The sequence below is a fragment of the Schistocerca cancellata genome, chromosome 6 (genome assembly GCF_023864275.1).
Source record: "Schistocerca cancellata isolate TAMUIC-IGC-003103 chromosome 6, iqSchCanc2.1, whole genome shotgun sequence".
Taxonomy (NCBI): domain Eukaryota; kingdom Metazoa; phylum Arthropoda; class Insecta; order Orthoptera; family Acrididae; genus Schistocerca; species Schistocerca cancellata.
In genome coordinates this window covers 582,507,638-582,527,253 of record NC_064631.1, presented here as the reverse complement: position 1 = coordinate 582,527,253, position 19,616 = coordinate 582,507,638, and the positions used below count along the sequence as shown (strand labels likewise).

Below are 19,616 nucleotides of genomic sequence, written 5' to 3'. Positions count from 1 at the left end.
AAATAATTTTTGGAGAAAACATTCAGTGCAATTTCAGGTGATGTTTTATGCCTACCACCAACTTTAAATATGTATGTTTGGCATCATATTGAAGCTAGAATGAAGTCACCACTAACTATAATTGTATGATTGGGTTACCTATTCGAAGTGAGACTCAAATTTTCTTTTAAAAGTGTTCAGCAACTGTATCATTTGAGTCAAGTGTTCAGTAAAAGTAGACTTACTTACTTTACGCGATCAGACCCAATGGACTGCACACTGCTTTGAGAGATTGCCTCCACTTCAGCCTGTCTTCAGCTCCTTTCTGCCATCCTTCCAGCAGTCCCACTCTCTGAAGGTCTTTGGATACACACTCACTCAATCAAGTTCTAGGTCTTCCTATGGGCCTTCTGGTGGTTGGCTTGGTGTTGAGTACAGTTTTCGGCCATCAGTTGTCCTGCATTCCAAGCAACGTGGCCTGCCCATTGGAGTTGTCGTGGCATTATAGCCACAATGTTTGGCTCTTTAAATATCATGCAGCTATTTATTGTGACGAATCCTCCATTCTTCACTCTCGTTATCGTAAACTGGCCCAAAAATCTTCTGAAGGATTTTCCTTTCAAATATTATCAGTCTCTTCAGATCTTGCTTGGTTGTACTCCAGATGGCACATCCATATAGCACTCCTGGCTGTAGGAGTGTTTTGATGATGTTTATTTTGAAATGTCTTGACAATGGGTTTATAGGTTCTCCTCAGATAGTTGCCCTTTCCGTACATATTCTTGATCCTCCATCCCTGGAAGTATTCTTCTGCTTCTGTAATAATCCCACTCATGAAAAGTATACTATTATTAATTTATTCTGGTTGTCAAGTGTAAATTCTACCCATACTAACTCACACGCACTGTTTACTTCAATTTGATGCAAGTTTAACTACTTCAAACAGCAATAAACACTCCACCAATAACTGCATTTAATTTGTTCTTTCTCAACCTCGTTAATCCTTTATAAAAATTTCAGATGAACTTATCTCGAGCTTTAGACACCTTTCAGTACCTATAATGATTTGAGCTTTAGTGTTTTCTATAAGCTTGGGGCTGTGGTTCTTTCCCAGTACAGATACAAAAATTTAAAACTACAATACCGATTGTTGCTAAGTGTTATACATTAACAGACAGAAGCAGCCACTGCAAGGGTACGTCAGTAAAGTATACTACAAACAATTGTGACTCATGGTATTCTAGCCAGCTGATGTGGCCGAGCGGTTCTAGGCGCTTCAGTCCGGAAACGCATGACTGCTACGGTCGCAGGTTCGAATCCTGCCTCGGGCATGGATGTGTGTGATATCCTTAAATCAGTTAGGTTTAAGTACTTCTAAGTTTTAGGGGACTGATGACCTCAGATGTTAAGTCCCATAGTCCTCAGAACCATTTGAACCATTTTTGGTATTCTACCTACACTGTTAATAATATGACTAGAAAAGAAATGACATTGAAAAAGAGCCACTGCTTTTCCTCTTACACCAATCATCTGCTGTTCCTACCTATTAATTCATACAAAGCGTATGTGTTATTTTGCTGATTTCAGAGAAGGATATTTGCTGTGTAGGTGCTGGGCAGGTTAAAACCTGTACAATATGAATGTTAGTCTTAACTGAAATTTTCAGTCTTGAGTCTAAATATTCTGACATATTATAGGAGGAGTAGTTATTCTCACAGACATTCCCAGTGGTAGTGTGTCTTGATTTGTTGATTCTGTTTTCATATCTGAGAGTGTGGACGTAGCCTGTTCATTTCTCTAACCATTTTGAAATCCAAATCATTTTGCTCTGTAGAATGTTTTGCTTCTGATATGTATCATTAAATGTTCTTGAAATTGATTTGAAAATTTTTGCTACGTCTGGCACCTGTTAATTGGTTTAGTAGTTCTTTGCTGTTTTAAATCCATTTTACGAAGTGGCTTAACAATAATATACTTAAGTCTGTTTGAGGAACTACCACTGTAAAAAGGTTCATTGCATATTTAATTTAATATATTGGGTTTTATTTGAAGGACAAAGATTTGCTAGTCAGATTGAGGAAACCCTTTCAACTTTTAAAATCTAAAACATGAATTGTAACTCCATTGATCCCATGCAGCATTGAACTCCATGGTTATTTCAGCTTTATTCTTCATGACCTTGACCACTAGCCCCAATCACTTGAATATTGCAAGATTTTTATTGTTTGCATTTTCTTTTGTGTTTATGAAAAGCCTCTCCTGCTTTCCCTGAAGTAAAAGTTTGCATTACATAAGAAATCAAGAATCTACTGCTAATGTTTTCTAGGGTGTTGCTGGAACCAAGACGTAAAAGCAAGAAGGTTGGAATTCGTGGAATATTTCCAGGAGCACGAGTTGTACGTGGCGTAGACTGGCAATGGGAAGATCAGGATGGAGGCAATGGCAGACGAGGAAAAGTAAATGAAATACAAGATTGGTCAGCAGCCAGTCCTCGCTCTGCAGCCTATGTTATTTGGGACAATGGTGCAAAAAATTTGTACCGTGTCGGATTTGAGGGAATGGTAAACATAGATTTAATATGAATGAAAACTAATAATTATATGTAGTTGGTACATCTCTTCACAGTTGAGCTGTAGTTTTCAGACATAGTAATAAACTGTATTAAAATCTTTGTGAATAATTTAATATTTTGTTAGTATTCATTTTGCATCTTGATAACTTTTGACCACATTGTATGTTGTAAGGTCCCTCCTAATTATTTTTGTTACTTAGTCTCCCTTTTTCAAAAGAGTGACCAGCAGTCTATTAAGGAATGTCGGATGATCCTGTTAGTTCCTATACTGTTGGAGGCGGGGTGCACATTTGTACATCCTTGCCTTACAGCTTTTACAGTTAAAAATGCGAGAAGTTTCACAAGTGATAATGTGCTTGAAACAATAAGTAAAGCAGGTTTGCAGATTTACAGATTTATATAACAAATGAAACCAGGTTGCCAACACCAAAAATGTTTTAATACAATAAATGAAATTTTTATTTTCCATTCACACTGAAGAAACTTTTGAATAACAGGCTTACAATGGAACAAATAGCAGATATAAATAGAGAACTAATTAAACATGTGAAATATAACCATTACAATAAATGCTTGCATATATGGAACTCAGCAGATTTCAGTAAGCCCTTATTTATGTAACTAGTGTGTAAATCCAAAGTCTTGCAGCACCTTAACTTCACTAAAGTGTCTACAAAATACATTTTAATCTCTCACAGCACAGTCCTACAATCCACATGAGATGTTAAAGTCTTTAAATCTCTCCTGAGTCTGTCACCAAAAGCAGTACAAATAATCATAAGTTCCAACAGTCTCAGAATCTTAACACTGACATAAATATTTAAGTACCAGCTCATAGCCAAAGTACTACTTTTGTCACAAAAGTTCCAGGACAGGTTTTTAAAAAAATAGAAAATTGCATTTGCCAAGTAATGATCCTAGTGCCTATCGAAGTAGTCTCCTTGGCTGTCTATACACAGTTGCCAAGATCTTGGCAAGCAAGCTGGAAAATTTTGCCTTTTCACTTACGGAAATAAGAAAAAAATCTCAGGGTGAGAGGTTGCTTGAATATGGCGGATGTGGGGTGGAAATAACAGAATGTCTGGCCAGATATTCAATAAGAGATAAAGCAGTATGGGGGTCTCACATTCTCATGCATTAAAAACAGGTCCTGAGAGTGCCACAAATTAGGGCGGCGACGTTGAATTGGTTATCACAAACATAATGTTACCAGACTTTCCCATTACGTCCAATGGTGGGGTGCTGTTCCAATGCTGGAGAGCCCTGGCAGTAGTGACAATGTAAGGGAAAATAAGCAGAGGATATGAATTGGAGTTTATGTTGGGCAGGGGATTCAACTTGGGTAGTTCGTGCAGTAATGTGAACCATCGTGCTGTAGTGATATAACGGTTAGCATTTCTGCCTAGCAAGCAAGAAGACCCAGGTTTGAGTCCTGGCCACAGCACAAATTTTAATCCATTTCTTGTGCTTCAATCATTATCGCATTTAATTAAAATAATTAAAGGAAGTCATATTTAAGAACTACTAAAAGCTGCTGATGAAATGAACCTTTATTCATTACCAGTTTTGATGAGCCAGTTGCTATCAGGAGGCATAAAATTATTTTCATTAGACTGTGTTGTATAGTTTCTAACAGATGTGTTAAAAACACCATGCCTGTGTCACTGAAACTGCAATCAACAGTGAAATGTAGTAATACAGTTAAATAATCTTAGTTCACTGTCTGTATTCAAGTTCAGTGTTGACGTATGGGGTGCACTCTACATACTTAATTTCAGTGATACAGGAGTGTTTTTTATTTTATTTTTAAATGCCATAAAAGGAATGATACATTACTGGCAAAAATAATTTAATATTACCCAGTGAACAGTTGATCAAAGGTAGTATTGAATAAAATATACATAATTTCGTCAGCAGCTCTTAGTGGTTCTTAAATATAACTCCCTTCATATATTTACAATCTGTGGCTCAAGACCTGTACAAAATACAGTGTCAAACAATGCAAAATCCAGGATGAATATTGTTGCAAAATACAGTGTGATTAAAGTAAGCTATAATATTGATTGTACTTGAAATCTTGATACAAAATGATCAGTGGTGACACTGTTGGTTAACATCTGACATGGTGTTTTGTGAGTGTGTTTATATACATCAGCAAACTATTAATTTATATGTGTATCTGTTTTAAGACTAACAAGATGTTAACCTTATGTATATGGATGTATCTCAGCAGGAGAACACATTCGGTTGTTAAGCTATCTTACCTAATAGATTCTTTGAAGTTTGCTTCCTGGAATAGTTAACAAATTATGATTTTGAGGCACACATAGTTACGGAGACACTGGAGCATATAAGATGCCATCATAATAGGAAGCTTTTCATCTGGCCTGCAAATGGTATCACAAAACAATGTAAGTAGTACAAAAGATAATTCAGACAGTCTAAGATGGCTTACAGCACACTTACAATGAAGACAAAGGGGGGTGTTCTGCTGGGTACTGAGACATGTCAGGGTATGGAATACTATGTGGCTGGTGTTTTTTTTTTTAATTTTGTGTGCCATATGGTTGCATGCTATCATTGTGCTGTCAGACAGAAGGGTCATGTGACAGTGGGAAGATGAGTGGTTGGATGTGGTTAATAACAAATTGTAGCCAGTCAAATTGATCACATATGTGTGACGAACTTTGTCAGCCCAGGAATGAAATTATGCTTACCAGGTTACATAGAGGGCATTGTCTATTGACACACAGTTTCTTCCTTGGGCGAAATCACTCATCAGTATGTGACGCATGTGGAGTATCACTTTCAGTACAACATATTTGAACTATACAACATATTTGAACTATACAACATATTTGAACTACATGTGTTTCATATGCTATCATAAAGGCCACCTTCAGCTGGACATGAGACCTACCCACCAACAGTAACAGTGTAACACACAGTTTGAGATTCTGTTAAGTGTCGGGTCTCCTATCGGAAGTGTTAGGAAGGGAAAGTCACTAATCTCTGGAGTAGATAGCTTGACCTCTGTGCTATTATTAAGTGGTCAACCATTCACATACAGCAGGCAGCGTGTCAAAAGGACATTTTTTCCAAACAACTATTGGATTTAAATAGATGGAAATGTAACTGATAAATTGATTTTGTCAGTGATGATCCACATAGCAGAGGGAACATCCCACTGTACCATTTTTTTTTGGTCTTCTTCCCATTGCTATAATGCATGTAGTGCAAGAAGAATGGTTCCTTAAATGCCACTGTGCACGCTATAGCTATTCTAATCTTGTTTTCACAATTCCTGTGGGAATGATATGTAGGTGAAATTATTTAAAAACGGTCTTGAATGCAGCCGATGTTAACTTTTGACTGGTTTCGGCCTTTTAATTACGGGCAATCATCTGAGTTTGCGCCATCTGGATGATGGCGACGGTGGTGCAAACTCTGATGATGGCCCGTAATTAGAAGGCCAAAACCAGTCAGAAGTTAACATCGGCTGCAATCAAGACTGCTTTTAAATAATTTTATCACAATAAGATTGTTGTTCTCCGACAATGTTACATAAAATTATGAAACGTAGGTGATTGTATTATTGCCAGCTTCTTCACTTAAAGTTGATTCATCATACTTTGTGAACAGGTTTCTTGGGATGACTTGGTTCTATTTCACTTGTCTGCCAGTTCAGTTTAGACACTATATATCTGTTGCTCTCCCATGTGTCAAACAAACCTGTGACCATTCATGCAACCCTTCATTGTATATGGTCATTGTCCATAGTCAATCATATTTTGTATGGGTCCCACACACTTGAGCAATATTCTGTGATGAGTTGCTCGAATATTTTGCAAGTAATCATACAGTCAGCTATCTGTATAACAGCCTCTGATGTATACTGCACACTTGACCGGGGGGGCCCCTACAGTTCTCAACCCAGTGGCGCAACTCTAGGATTGTCACCTAGATTGTCACTGAATCCTTGAAGTCTCTTGTACAGCCATTCACTCGAATCTTAACCAGGGTACTGCAATCATTTCTGGGGACAATACTGCATATTGAGACTTTTGTTGAAATCCCTTGAACGAGGCAGAACTTCTCAAATTTCTCTGCCAGTTGCTGGAATAACCCATGTCCCAGCATTCCAGATGACAGTCATTGTTTCTTCCAGTGTGCATCATGGTCTGCAGTTGGTTGCACCCTGTTTTCTCAGTGATTGTCAGAACAGCCTCTGCAGCATGTATAATGAGGCCTCCAGTCATACACACTGAGTGCACAAGGTGATCTTTTCCATTCCTTTCTACCATTTCCCTAAGGGGTACCAGTATTTGCCATACATCTGAACTGCCAATGATTGATGAACCCCACACTTCTCTGTCTGCCTCCTCTTCACACGGGACACAGCAGGTTTCCCAGTAGTTGAAGTTAGTCTCACTGGTCTAGTTTCAGTTTTAGTGGAAGACAGTATATTGAATTTCTCGATTATAGAATTGGATAATATACCCTGAGTTCTTTGTGCTCTCTGCCTTCTCTCTACAGTACCTCTAGATGTAAAACTGATAAACCGCTCATAGTCAAGTGAACCAATTGGTATAGATCCTGTACTTCTTATAGAGGAGACAGTTACCCCAGGAGAAGATAGTAACTGTTGTATCCCTGATACATGTCATTCAGCAGTGCTCCAACACATCCATACAGAGTAGTGTGAGTTTGTCGCAATATTTTGGGGTGATTTCCAGCTGTTTATAAACAGCAGTTATAAGGAGCATTCAATAAGCAATGCAATGCCTTGTGTTTCTGAAATCAGGTTGATTTTTTTCAGGATTCCAATACACCATATTATTCCAACTCATTTAGCTAAAAAATCCTATTTTTAAACATAATCTCCGTTCAATGCGAAGGCCTGACACCACCATACTGGGAGGGCGTATTTGCTCGATTGGTACCACTCTACTGGTCAACATCAGAGCCAACGTCTTGCTGCATCAACATCCCCTTCATCCACACACTGGTTCCCATGGAGTGCATCCTCCATTGGGCCAAACAAATGGAAGTCAGAAGGTACAAGATCTGGGCTGTAGAGTGGATGAAGAAGAGCAATCTAATGAAGTTTTGTGAGCTCCTCTCAGGTACACAGAGTTCTGTGAGGCCTTGCATTCTCATGGAGAATGAGAAATTCGTTTGTATTTTTGTGGTGACGAACATGCTGAAGTCGTTTCTTCAGTTTCCTAAGTGCCACACAATACACTTCAGAGTTGATTGTTGCACCATGAGGAGGATGTCAAACGGAATAACCGCGTCAGTGTCCCAGAAGACCATTGCCGTGACTTTGCCAGGTGAGGGTGTGGCTTTGAACTTTTATCTTTGGATAAGAGGTGGTATGGCACCACTCCATGGATTGTTGTTTTGTTTCTGGTTTGAAGTGAGGAACCCATGTTCCATCGCCTGTGACAGTGTTTGATAAAAAAATTGTCACAATCAGCCTTGTAACAAGCAACTCTGCACAGATGGTCCTTTGTTGCTTTTTATGGTCTTCCATTGGGTGGCAAAGAACCCAGTGAGCACACACCTTTGAGTAGCCCAAATGGTGGAAGAGTGTGTCAGCACTACCAACAGGAGATGTCCAGTTGTGAAGTGAGGTGTTTCATTGTGATCTATTGATCACCTTGAATGAGAGTGTCTGCATGTTCCAACATTTCAGAAGTCACAGCTGTGAAAGGCCAGCTGGTACACAGGAGATTGGACATGTTTGCGCAACCTTGTTGCAGTGATGATGGATGCCTCACCAAATAACTCACCATGCCTTTGTTCACTGCCAAGTCTCTGTAGACACCTGCAAGTGCAGTGGGATTGCTTTGTGCTTGTGCAGTTGTTTACAGAACAATAAAAGAAAGAATTTTAAACTAAATTTATTATCTTTTAATTTCTGGATATGTTGAACAACGAGTTGTACCAGTTCCCTTTAACAAAGGGATCACTTAGTGCCAAATGAAGAGATGTCATAATATGATAGTTATTATATACAGTACAATAACTATAACCTACAAACAACTGTTTGCTACAGAAAATCTAATGCACAGCGGTAGTGAGTTCCATGGCTAGTGACTTTCAAAACTTCTCAAAAATATATGTCTGTTAATATAAATAACTCAGGAGAAAAGTTGACAACTCAACAGATAGTAGAAGCATTGAGTCGTCAACTGGTAGACAAAGAAGAATTGTAACTTTAATAACTTTTGTAAACCTGTAATGAGCTGGAATGCACATACATATGCTTGCACATGCGCGCGCATGCTCATACACACACACACACACACACACACACACACACACTTTTGCAACTACATTGTCATGGCTGAATGCACAATTCTGGGACTGCATTCCAAGTATGAAACACAGATATAGATTACAACTGATGCTGTAGCATGAAATTATTTTTTGTAGCACTCAGCATTCAAAAATCAATGATATATCACTACACATACTCAAGTTTTGACACAGTTCACATTAAAGACATGTTTAATTTTTGTGTGCAGTTTTAGTACCTAAGGTTTTGGACAAATCTGACACATGATTTAACTCAGACACTAGGGAAATACCAGAAATCGCTTATCTATGCAAACAAAAGTGCAGAAGACACAGATTGTGCACACCACTGGTTTGATGAAACCTCTTACAGTAGCATGCGAAAGATGAACACTGTAGCATCAATACATTCCCTTAAAACAACAATTGTATAAATTTATAAAAAGGCTGGCACTATACATGAAAATCAGCGCCTCTGGTGCTGGAGGGGAAATGGTACATCATTTCTAATTATTAAGGATAGTAAATGCCCTAAATTCGGGTTTTAGATACATAGTAATTAGCCCTCATATAAGCTGTGAAGAATTCTTTGTTTTTGTTATGTATTTCCACCTTCTGTTGCTAGCATAAAGATACTTCTTACACCATTTGTAGGCAACTCCTTGGATACCATAACATTATAATGTCATAAGAAATCGATTACTTTAGTGTGTGTCATTATGCAAGTCAAGCTTGAAAAATTAACAATTTTTCTATAATAGGATTTTGTTGCACAGTGCATAATCACAGTTGTGTATTAAAATCTACCACAGTGTTTAATGAACAGGTAGAATTTCTTGATAAGATGTTTTACAGTATTTTTTAAAATCTTTTATGGCCCTTAGCTGCTTCTCTTCAGTTAGTCCATTGCACATAGTTCATGCTCCATTTTGTAATGAATTGTGACTTTGCAATGTATAGTTCTCAAACTTTCACTTGAGCACTAGCAGAGGAAGGTATCAGGGGCAGAGGAAGAGATTTCCAACTAGCACAAGTTCATGCAGTGAGGACAGTTGTATAGAGGACGTAAGACACTCACTATATCTGCGACTTGTGCTTTATGCTGAGCCCATTGGATAGTGAGCCATATCTATGGCTCAGATAATATGTCATCATTCTTTCCAGGTCAAACAATGAAAACAAAAAGTGAAATAAAAGCTCAGTATTCATTAACTGCTAATACAGTGCTGTTGTGCACAGTAGTTGGTTGAAAGTGGCTGGACACAAATCACTAGCAGACAGATGTGTTCAGGCTTATACTTTAAGAACTGGGGAGCCAGGTTCTCAGGGAAGAGTTTGCAGATTTTATGTAGTTTTCTTCATGAACTGTGTTGTGCTTGTGAACTGTGCTTGTGGACTATGGTCAATAAGATGGTAGTTTTGAATGTCACTGAATGGAAATGACAAAGAGCTACATCAGACTGGTGTGGCAAAGTGCATAAACATGGGAGAATTTGTAATTGGTAGAACCAAGTGCAATTTGAGCATTCTACAAGAAAATATGGTTTCATCATATTTTACTTCTTGGGATGTATTGGTAATTGAATACAATTACAACAAAACTATTTCAGATCACAGAACATATGTCAAACTTGTGCCTGGAACATTTTATTTTTCATATACTTCTTATTGGTAGTTTTTCTTACTTACATCATAGTTTGTAGTTTTTAAGTAACATTAATTAAAGTAACCATTACTTGCAGTCAATGATTTCTCACATTGTTGGTTATCTGCTGAAACGGAACTGAATTTAAACAATTCTTATTTCAGGCTGACCTTAAAGTTGTAAATGATGCCAAAGGGCAAACAGTGTACAGAGACCATTTGCCACTGCTGGGAGAACAAGGTCCAGGACGTACTGGACCACATGGTCTGCAAATTGGTGATCAGGTATGCTTCTTTGGCACTTTACATCCCTTACAAATATACTTTGGCCTTTGTGGAAGCACACTCCGACACCACAAACATAGTATTTTTGATAACCTCTATTTTTAATTGTCTCTTGAGAAGTCTTATGCAGTTTCATAGCTGTAGTCTAATTCATTTCTATTCATTTTAGAAAGATAATCAGAAAGAATGTGTTACCTTGTTATAGCAGTTCATGTTTTTATAATAAGAGCTGTTTCCCGTCAAAGGTACTTCAAAAAAAGTCATATTTCATTGAAGCTAGACATATTGTACATCATTTGGGCTTCAATTCATACTTCAGTTCTTCATTGGTATTTCTAATAAGCTGTTGGTGTTTTGTTATGTGTTTCAGAAACCCATTTACTGTTTGTTTGATTAATTTGATTTCCTAATATAACAGCTTTTCACTACAAATATTTTGGGAAATGGTCAGTTAGCAACTTCCCTTTAGTTCTAAAATTGGTTAAATTTCTTCATCTTTGTGGTGGAACAGTGTGGGAAATACATTTTACACTTTTGTCACTGTCTTATTTGCTAGAACATCACTAGTTACGGAATGTAGGTGAACATAGCTATTCAAAAAATATTTTCCATCTAAAGTAAAGAAGTCCTCATCCCAAAGGTTGCTTTGAGTATCCCAGTGCTTTATTAGGCCTTGTCCTGTTAGAGGTAATATGATATACCCCTGCCTTCCTCTGCTGTTTGATCTGATTAACCCAGCCAGTTGCAGTTTGTCTTATAATTTAATGTGGATTCCAATCCACAATGTAACTTGGTGTTTTCCACACACAGTAATCATCTCAAGAGGTGAATGAAATTGCAGTGTTTTTAATTGATTTGTTGGTTTGGTGGTAATCTTTGTTATGACTGTGATGTAAAATTAAGTCACATTATTTTCCTGATAGATAAATATTATCATTTTTCAAAGAAATTGTTTATTTTCTGGAACAATCGCATACAATTTCAACAAGATCTTACCGGTTTTGGCCATAATCAGCCATCTTAAGATCTAAAAGATAAACAGTAATGATGATAAGTTAAAAGTGAAACTATACAGCTTTTGTCAAAATTAAAATGTACGAGTTGCAGTGATGTCATACCATAAGAAGAAAACAGTAGCTCACACCCGAGAACTTTGAGAAAACCACATTGTCAATAGATATGAGTGTCAAGTGTCATGCGTATAAAGGCTAATACTGTTGTGCACATGTAACTAACTATTCATATGCTGTTTCACATACGCTGACATATTGAAACAAAATTTAAAAATGCAGACATTAGTATTTGTAATTGAGATGCTATGCATCTGTGATAAGATAGTTTACAAAATTTGAATTTTAATACCATTTAAAATTTTGTGCACAACAAAAAAAAAATTATGTGACTAATATATCTACAGATGTGAAGAAGTATCGACAGTACCATATTGTACCAGAAGTCTGTAGTGTATGGCATTTCGTTTTTATTGTTTAATGTGTATAAATGTTACTATTAAAAGCATTGAACAAATTCAGTGACAGCTGAAACTGATAGTTTAATGCTGAAATTGTGTATATTTGTGCTGGAAAAATAGCCATTAGAGAGAGAGAGAGGGAGAGAGAGAGAGAGAGAGAGAGAGAGAGAGAGAGAGAGACTGACTGACACACACTTCAGTACTGAGTGGTATCCATCATGACCAAAATTTTTCTTTTCCGGAACAAAAATATTAACAAAAGCTACAGCTATGAAGCACAGGCTCACCATCATAAGATCTTTGACCAGAGTGACAGGCATAATAGTGGCCAGTTGACTGGTAGTAGATAGACTTCATTGACCACAGGGAAAAATAAAATAAATTAAAGACACCAAATCAGTATTTGTGTGAAAATAAATGTGTTAAAATTGTAGTGCATTAAAGTACAAAATGTATTAACTTCAGAACATACTGAGTTCAAAACACAACAAAATTTGACATTAGCTGTGATTGTACTAGCAGTAGGAGTATGATTGTCAGTGTCTATAATTTTGTGACACTATATGCCCCTCCCACCAGCTTCGCAACACAGGTAATGAAATCTGTTTAATATTTAAATGCAAACTGACAGTATATTCACTCTCTGATAACATGTTTATGTATTTATACAGTTACTTTTGATACATTCACATTACTTTTAAGAATCTACTTGCTGACATTTATTCTTTTTTTCTGGTTGATAGCATGCCAAAAGCCCAATATTTACTTATAAATATTTAATTTATTAACCTCAGTCTACATAATTTGTATTCACAGGTAAGGCTGTAATGCACAGTACTACAAAATTGTTCCTACGTAATGAAACCTTGTTACCCACTTTTATAGTAACATAGATCACAGAAACTGCTCATATTTCATGTGTGAGTGCTGTTCAGAAACAAGATTGTTCCTATGGAATGATTAGTGACATGACATGCAAACAGAGATACTTTACCATAGAAAATGCAACACATGAAATTTATTAAGCTGAGAGGGGAAATACTTTCGATTCAGGCAAGCTAATCACTTCAACCTTGTCAAGAAATCAGTTAGAGGTGTATGTGTTCCATTGGGGAACATAACTACATTACTGAAACAATTGCCAGACAAACATTCTTGCTGTAATTGGCACAATTGACTATGCCTGTGCAGGTATAAAACCAAATACATGGACCGAGCGAGGTGGCGCAGTGGTTAGCACACTGGACTCGCATTCGGGAGGACGATGGTTCAATCCCGTCTCCGGCCATCCTGATTTAGGTTTTCCGTGATTTCCCTAAATCGCTTCAGGCAAATGCCGGGATGGTTCCTTTGAAAGGGCACGGCCGATTTCCTTCCCCATCCTTCCCTCACCCGAGCTTGCGCTCCGTCTCTAATGACCTCGTTGTCGACAGGACGTTAAACGCTAATATCCTCCTCCTCCTCCAAATACATGGAGATGATTAGTGTATGTGAAAAACCAATACAAGATGTAACATCATTCAGTTTTCAACAGTATAAACCATATTTTTCCCAATAAAGTGTTTGTTTTAGATTTGAACACTTGGGCTTGCACAATAATGAAAAGTCCTAATGCTATATCCTTTAAATATTGTTAATTATATTTTGTACAAACTATTCAGAGTGTTATTTATGGGAATCAGTTCTGAAACTTTGAAGATTCAGTCCCTTCTTGTCATTTTGAGTAACAGCACTTTAGCTGCCTCTACTGCTAGATGTCCCAATAAAATTAAATTTCACGTTCAATAGGGAATCTTAAATAAGAAACAAGATGTACCAAAGGAAAATATGTTAAAGAGGAAATGAACTGCACCAAATAATGTCTTCACTAATGACTAACTGTTTAACCATCCTATTGGAAAAGTGAGAGTGATGATGCATTTCCCAAAAAAATTCATAAATCTGTATAGCCTTAAGTGGTCTCTCCCCCCCCCCCCCCCCCCCCCCCTTCAAAATAGCCATTATGTAGGCATCCCGTAGAATGTACATGGAAAAAATGAAACTGATTTGTGCTTGAGGTATCAGATGTTATGGAGAAATGTTTTAATAAAAATATAACATCTACTTGTTCTCAAAATATCACTACATTTGAATAAACTATTTACAGACTATTTGACTATTTGAATAAGCTATTTACAGACTTCTTTTTTCAGGTCAGATACTGCTGTCTGTATAACATATGACTTGTGAGAAAGTATTTTTGGTTAAACCTTTTACTGTTGGATGTTGGTATGAAACTTCCTGCTACATATGCAAGGCAGACACCTGAAAATTAGAAAAAGTGAAGCCATTCATATTACCAACAAAAGCTGCTTTCAGTGAATTCTTCATTGATGACTGGTTTCTATGATAAGTAACATTTTCAAGTACACTTAAAAATATATTATAATAAAATCTCTAGGCGGGATAAGTGAACACATAAAATGTCAAATCCATGTTGACAGTTGTCTTTGTCAAGAAAATTTACATTTCTTGTCTGTGCTGCTGTCATGTGTGTTCCATATCACATCTCAATAAAATTCTGTCACAGTTGTATGCCATACATAACTAAGATTGATTTACGTCATACAACTTTGACAGATATTTTCATGTGTGAAGTGCAGAAAATATGACAGCAGTACAGAAGATTTTTATGTAAATTTTCTTGACAAAGACAACTGTTAACATGAATTTGACATTTTATGTGTTGTGTGTCTTAACCTGTCCTGTCAAGATGTACTTTTTATAATGTATTTTATGTCAATATGAATATAGTACTTCCTACTGGAACTAGTCATTAATAAAGCATTCAGTAAAAACAGCTTAAGATGGTAATATGATTTTCTTCAAATATGTTAAAGCTGTGGAGCAAGTGTTAGAAAAAAAAATGACTTTGTTTACTTGTGTGATTTGTATTACATACTTGTTGAATGTATTGATGTTTTTAAGAACTCCATTATCTTCCATACATTTGTCATACTGGTATGTTTTCATTTGATGAAACTAACAGTTATAGGAAACCGTCAGTTTTTGATTATGTAATCTGCTGTGTTCATACAAATTCATTTTGTCATATTGATCATTGTGTAGGAACTAAACATAAGTTATGAATTTATAGGTAAATGTTGACTTGGAGTTGGAAATTGTCCAGTCATTGCAGCATGGGCATGGAGGCTGGACGGATGGAATGTTTGAGTGTCTCGGCACAACTGGAACAGTTGTTGGTATAGATGAAGATCATGATATTGTAGTATCCTATCCAAGTGGCAACAGGTATGTAAATATGAGAAAAATTGAATATAGTTGTAACAAATCAAAGTTGTAATTGTATGTGCCCACACACTCCCACTACATGAACTGGAAGCAAAATGCCAGATCATGATGGGTCTCCACAAGTATGTGAGCTATATTATTTGCTGTACTTACCCCACATTTTTAAATGTTGGTGGATGAGGTTTTAGACATCCCACACAACAATTAATCTGGTTCCACAAGTATTCAGATGAATTAAGATTTGAGAAAGTGGGGTACTAAGATGGACCTTCACGTCCTTATCGAGCATCTTCATCCTTGTACAGACACTTGTAGCTCTGTGGCGAGGTACCATACTCAGCTGTAATGAAATATATTATCCCGTCAGGGAAGGCAATCAACATGTATCTACAAATGTGACATCTGAGAGGTCATCCAAAACGAGTCCTGTCAATAATTCTTTCCACGTGGATTAATGGTCCTTTAAAAAGCCAGAAAAACATTTCCTGGAAAATAATGCAGCTCCCACTTCCCTATTTTCGCCCAGCATTGTTTGCCGACTGTTTATTCTTAAACAGCTATTGCCAGGTATTCCTAAATCCAACTGTCCTTTCAAATAAAAATGTGACTCATCAGATAAGACTACTGCCACTAATTAAGAGCTGCCTGGTTTCGATGATATCAAGCAAATTCTAATCTCTCTCTTTTGTGTACTGTTATTGCTATGGATGTGCGCATCATTTCTGTGTTTCAGAGCTACATACACAGCAGGATTCTTGGACCTGCTGTAATAGGTATTAGTTTTGTTGCCCCCAAATGGTTTAAACACTGAGCTGTTTGACTGTAGTATGTGGTTGCCTTCCATGCACTGTCACTACCTGTTCACCTCAAACATTTCTGACAGCTTGAGCTGCTCAGTTTCCGTGACTGTCATTCATACCCATGATATTGGTCCATTCATGATGCTCCCTTACCACACTAGCACACATATAGTTTACAATCTTTGCTATTTCTCAAATACTACCATCTCCTATCCCTTGGTTTAAAAATCGATGCTCATTCATTTCTGTGTAAGTATGACAACAAAGAGTAAAATGTGTGCAAATAACATTTCTGTTTCCTTGTATACCTTCCTTCTCATCCCATACAGTAAGTCTCCCCTGACCCGCAGTCCTGGGTGGCTTTCCTGAAATTCAACCCACTTCCTAGACCTCTCCAGTCCTTTTCCTTCAGCTTCCTTTGTTCCCTTTCAACCCTTCTATCTGAAGAAGGAGCCATTGGCTCCGAAAGCTTGCCAGTTACAACAGTCTTTTATGTGTGTGTTCTGCCACTGCTTGGTGAGTAGACCTTTTATCTATCCAATTAAATAATTTTGTCAATAATATGAAAGTTCATATCGTGTAATACAAATCGGGGTCTACCTACTAGAGAGGTCACACCTTGGATGGATCATGTATATTGTGGTAGAAAGTGGAAAAGAATGAAGGATGTTCTCAAAGTAAGTAAGTTTCATCAATGTTTTTCACTTGGAAACTTTATTGTCAAAAACAAATACACCATGGCATCATTAACTAAAAGTCTTGCACTATTTTTTGACAAAGTTGCCACCAATATTGAGATATTTGTCATAGCATGTAATCAGTTTGAAGAAAGCTCTCTGGTAAAACTCCATGTCCTGCAATTCAAGGAATTGTTGCACAGCCTGCTCCACATCAGCTTTGGCATTGCTTTGGAAGTGCTGTCCCGAGAGTGGATGTGGAGGGATGCCCACGCTTTATCTTCCTTCTCTGAACATGCAACACCAGCGACCAACCATTTGACGAGACATGTCGTGTGTAGCATCTTGTAAAGCAAGGGAGAGGATGTTGTTACAGGTGACCCAGTATCCTCTTTCTACAACACAAATGCACACATGGATTAACATGGTTCTTCATTTACATGAACTGAAAACTTTATTTAACTGAGTAGAATCCATGTGTTGTGGCACAAGCTCATCAGCAATAGTCCTGCTGCAGACTGATGTAAAGTACAGTTGTGGTTGAGGTAAACTAGTCCCACTATAGTCACTAATCTGGTTGCTATGTACTGTCATAGCCTCTGACGAACTACACCCGCTCTGTGAGTAAACTGATAGACACCAAACTGGATGATTGAGTGAGTGAGTGAGTGAGTGAGTGAGTGAGGCCCTCCAGTCAGTGGCAGTGGCCTAAATACATGTTGTCGAGAGAGCATTGACGGTGTGTTGCTTGTGAGTGTGCCTCTGGCCCCTCTCATGTTAGGCGCGCTTGATCCAGCACAGCACCTACTAATCGATCTTTGTGTTTCATCTTTGCCGACTGGTGTGCTAGTGACAGCTCACGCCAGCAACTTCCTCCCCCTCCCCCCAAACTGTCACACTATTGGCATGTAAAGAGGATGCAAACAACAGCGGGAGGGAGGGCGGGGGGGGGGGGGGGTAGGAATGTATGAGGCAGGAAACTGTACGTAGAGAAAAGCCAGGAGCCATGACAGTGGAGAACGGCATACTCCTGACTTATCCTGCCATCTAGCTTGTGAGGCAACAGGAGCATCCTCCAGAAAACTGCTGCCTGGGCACACGTCCAGTCCTGGGGGTATGTCCTGGGGCAATGACAGCGATGGTGACGACGACAATGAGTCGAAGTCCATTGGGGCGGCAAGCCGAGACGGCAGGGGAGAGTGCCAGTGCGCATCGCCCATCTGCTCCTCCTCAGGTGCCCTGGTGGCACCAGTGGGCAGATGTGAAGGCCATGTGGTCCAATGAGGAAGAAAAGCAACATAATCACGGTGCGAATGATATGCGTGAATTTGGTTCTGGTGGCAGTGCTGCAAACCATCGGGACATACAATCAGAGCAGTGTCATAAGTGAATGTCCTTCTTGGGTTAAAAAAGGATTATATTCAAAGATACATATCACTTTGGGCAAGTCCTGTCTTGCTAAACAAAATAAATCCTCATGGGTTGCAAAAAAACTAAATTACACTGCACATTACACTTAATTTTCAGGCAGAAGATTTCACTTCCTCAATGTTTAGTATTTTTTCATAAGCACTTTCACACTTTTTAAACAGCTTTAACAGGCCCAAGTGAGGAAATGCACTGCTATCAGCTCCCTTGGAGGTGGTTTTCCTCCACCACAGTACATTAAAAAAATTAGAAAAAATGTGGTACTTTAGTACACTTAATTTTTCTTCTGGCTTAAGTCAAAGAAAACAAAATGTTTAACACTAATGGCAAATGGTAGTCATTACATCGTAAATAAATACATTACATAGTTCTCGTAACATTACAGTAATTAGCACTAAAATTGACTATAGTACAAAAGGTGTGGCCTAGTAAAAATTTTAAATCAAGTCCACATTACACTACAAAGCATTGCTCTAAGTCATGACTGTCTGAAACTGGTTAAACTTGAAAGATTTGGGTCTCTTTCCCCTTTTTCAAAATAGCAAAAGCTCAAGATGTGCAGTAGCATAGATTTACTAAACATTACATAATGAATAAAGAATAGAGTCACCATCACATAACTTAATTACCAGTCAAATCAAAATCAAGGGGATGGAAGTTGTACCAAATCATTGCCATATTTCTTCACTCAATTCTGAGTGCTACTCTCATTCAACCAGAAAATTAAATCCTCACAAAAATCACTAAATGTTACCAAATTGTTGACCTGTCAGAATATTAACATCACTCTAGTACCACAGTTATCATTTAATCAGCAAAATTACTTTTCTTCATCCCAGTCTTACCACGTTAAGCTCATAATTCCTCAGAACGCAAGTAGAAGTTTTCAGATAACCTACAGATCTGATAATGCAGCATTGTATGACTTGTACGTCACCAAAATATTGATCTTTCCATTAAGCTTTCATTCCCAGCTGCAGTGTCATGAATTGCACAATACAAACAGTACCCAATGTTGCCTAGTTCAAAAAAATATATATCATCAAGATAGTTAAACCACAATTGTCTGTATACATTTATCTTTTTCATTAATCATGTCTGTCAGCTCCATTATTTTACTTACATTTCTTGCCTTGTTAGCTAGTTGAGTGCATTCTCAAAAAATA

General features: G+C 37.7%; 1 protein-coding gene across 1 annotated transcript in view; it reads left to right on the top strand.

Moving 5' to 3' along the window:
* Nucleotides 1-19,616, top strand: part of LOC126191485 (E3 ubiquitin-protein ligase mib1) — a 612,367-nt gene that overhangs the window by 15,086 nt on the left and 577,665 nt on the right. Inside the window, exons 4-6 of the mRNA XM_049932370.1 lie at nucleotides 2,306-2,540; nucleotides 10,664-10,783; nucleotides 15,391-15,545. Coding sequence (XP_049788327.1) covers nucleotides 2,306-2,540; nucleotides 10,664-10,783; nucleotides 15,391-15,545 — 510 coding nt within the window. The remainder of the gene's footprint in view (nucleotides 1-2,305; nucleotides 2,541-10,663; nucleotides 10,784-15,390; nucleotides 15,546-19,616) is intronic.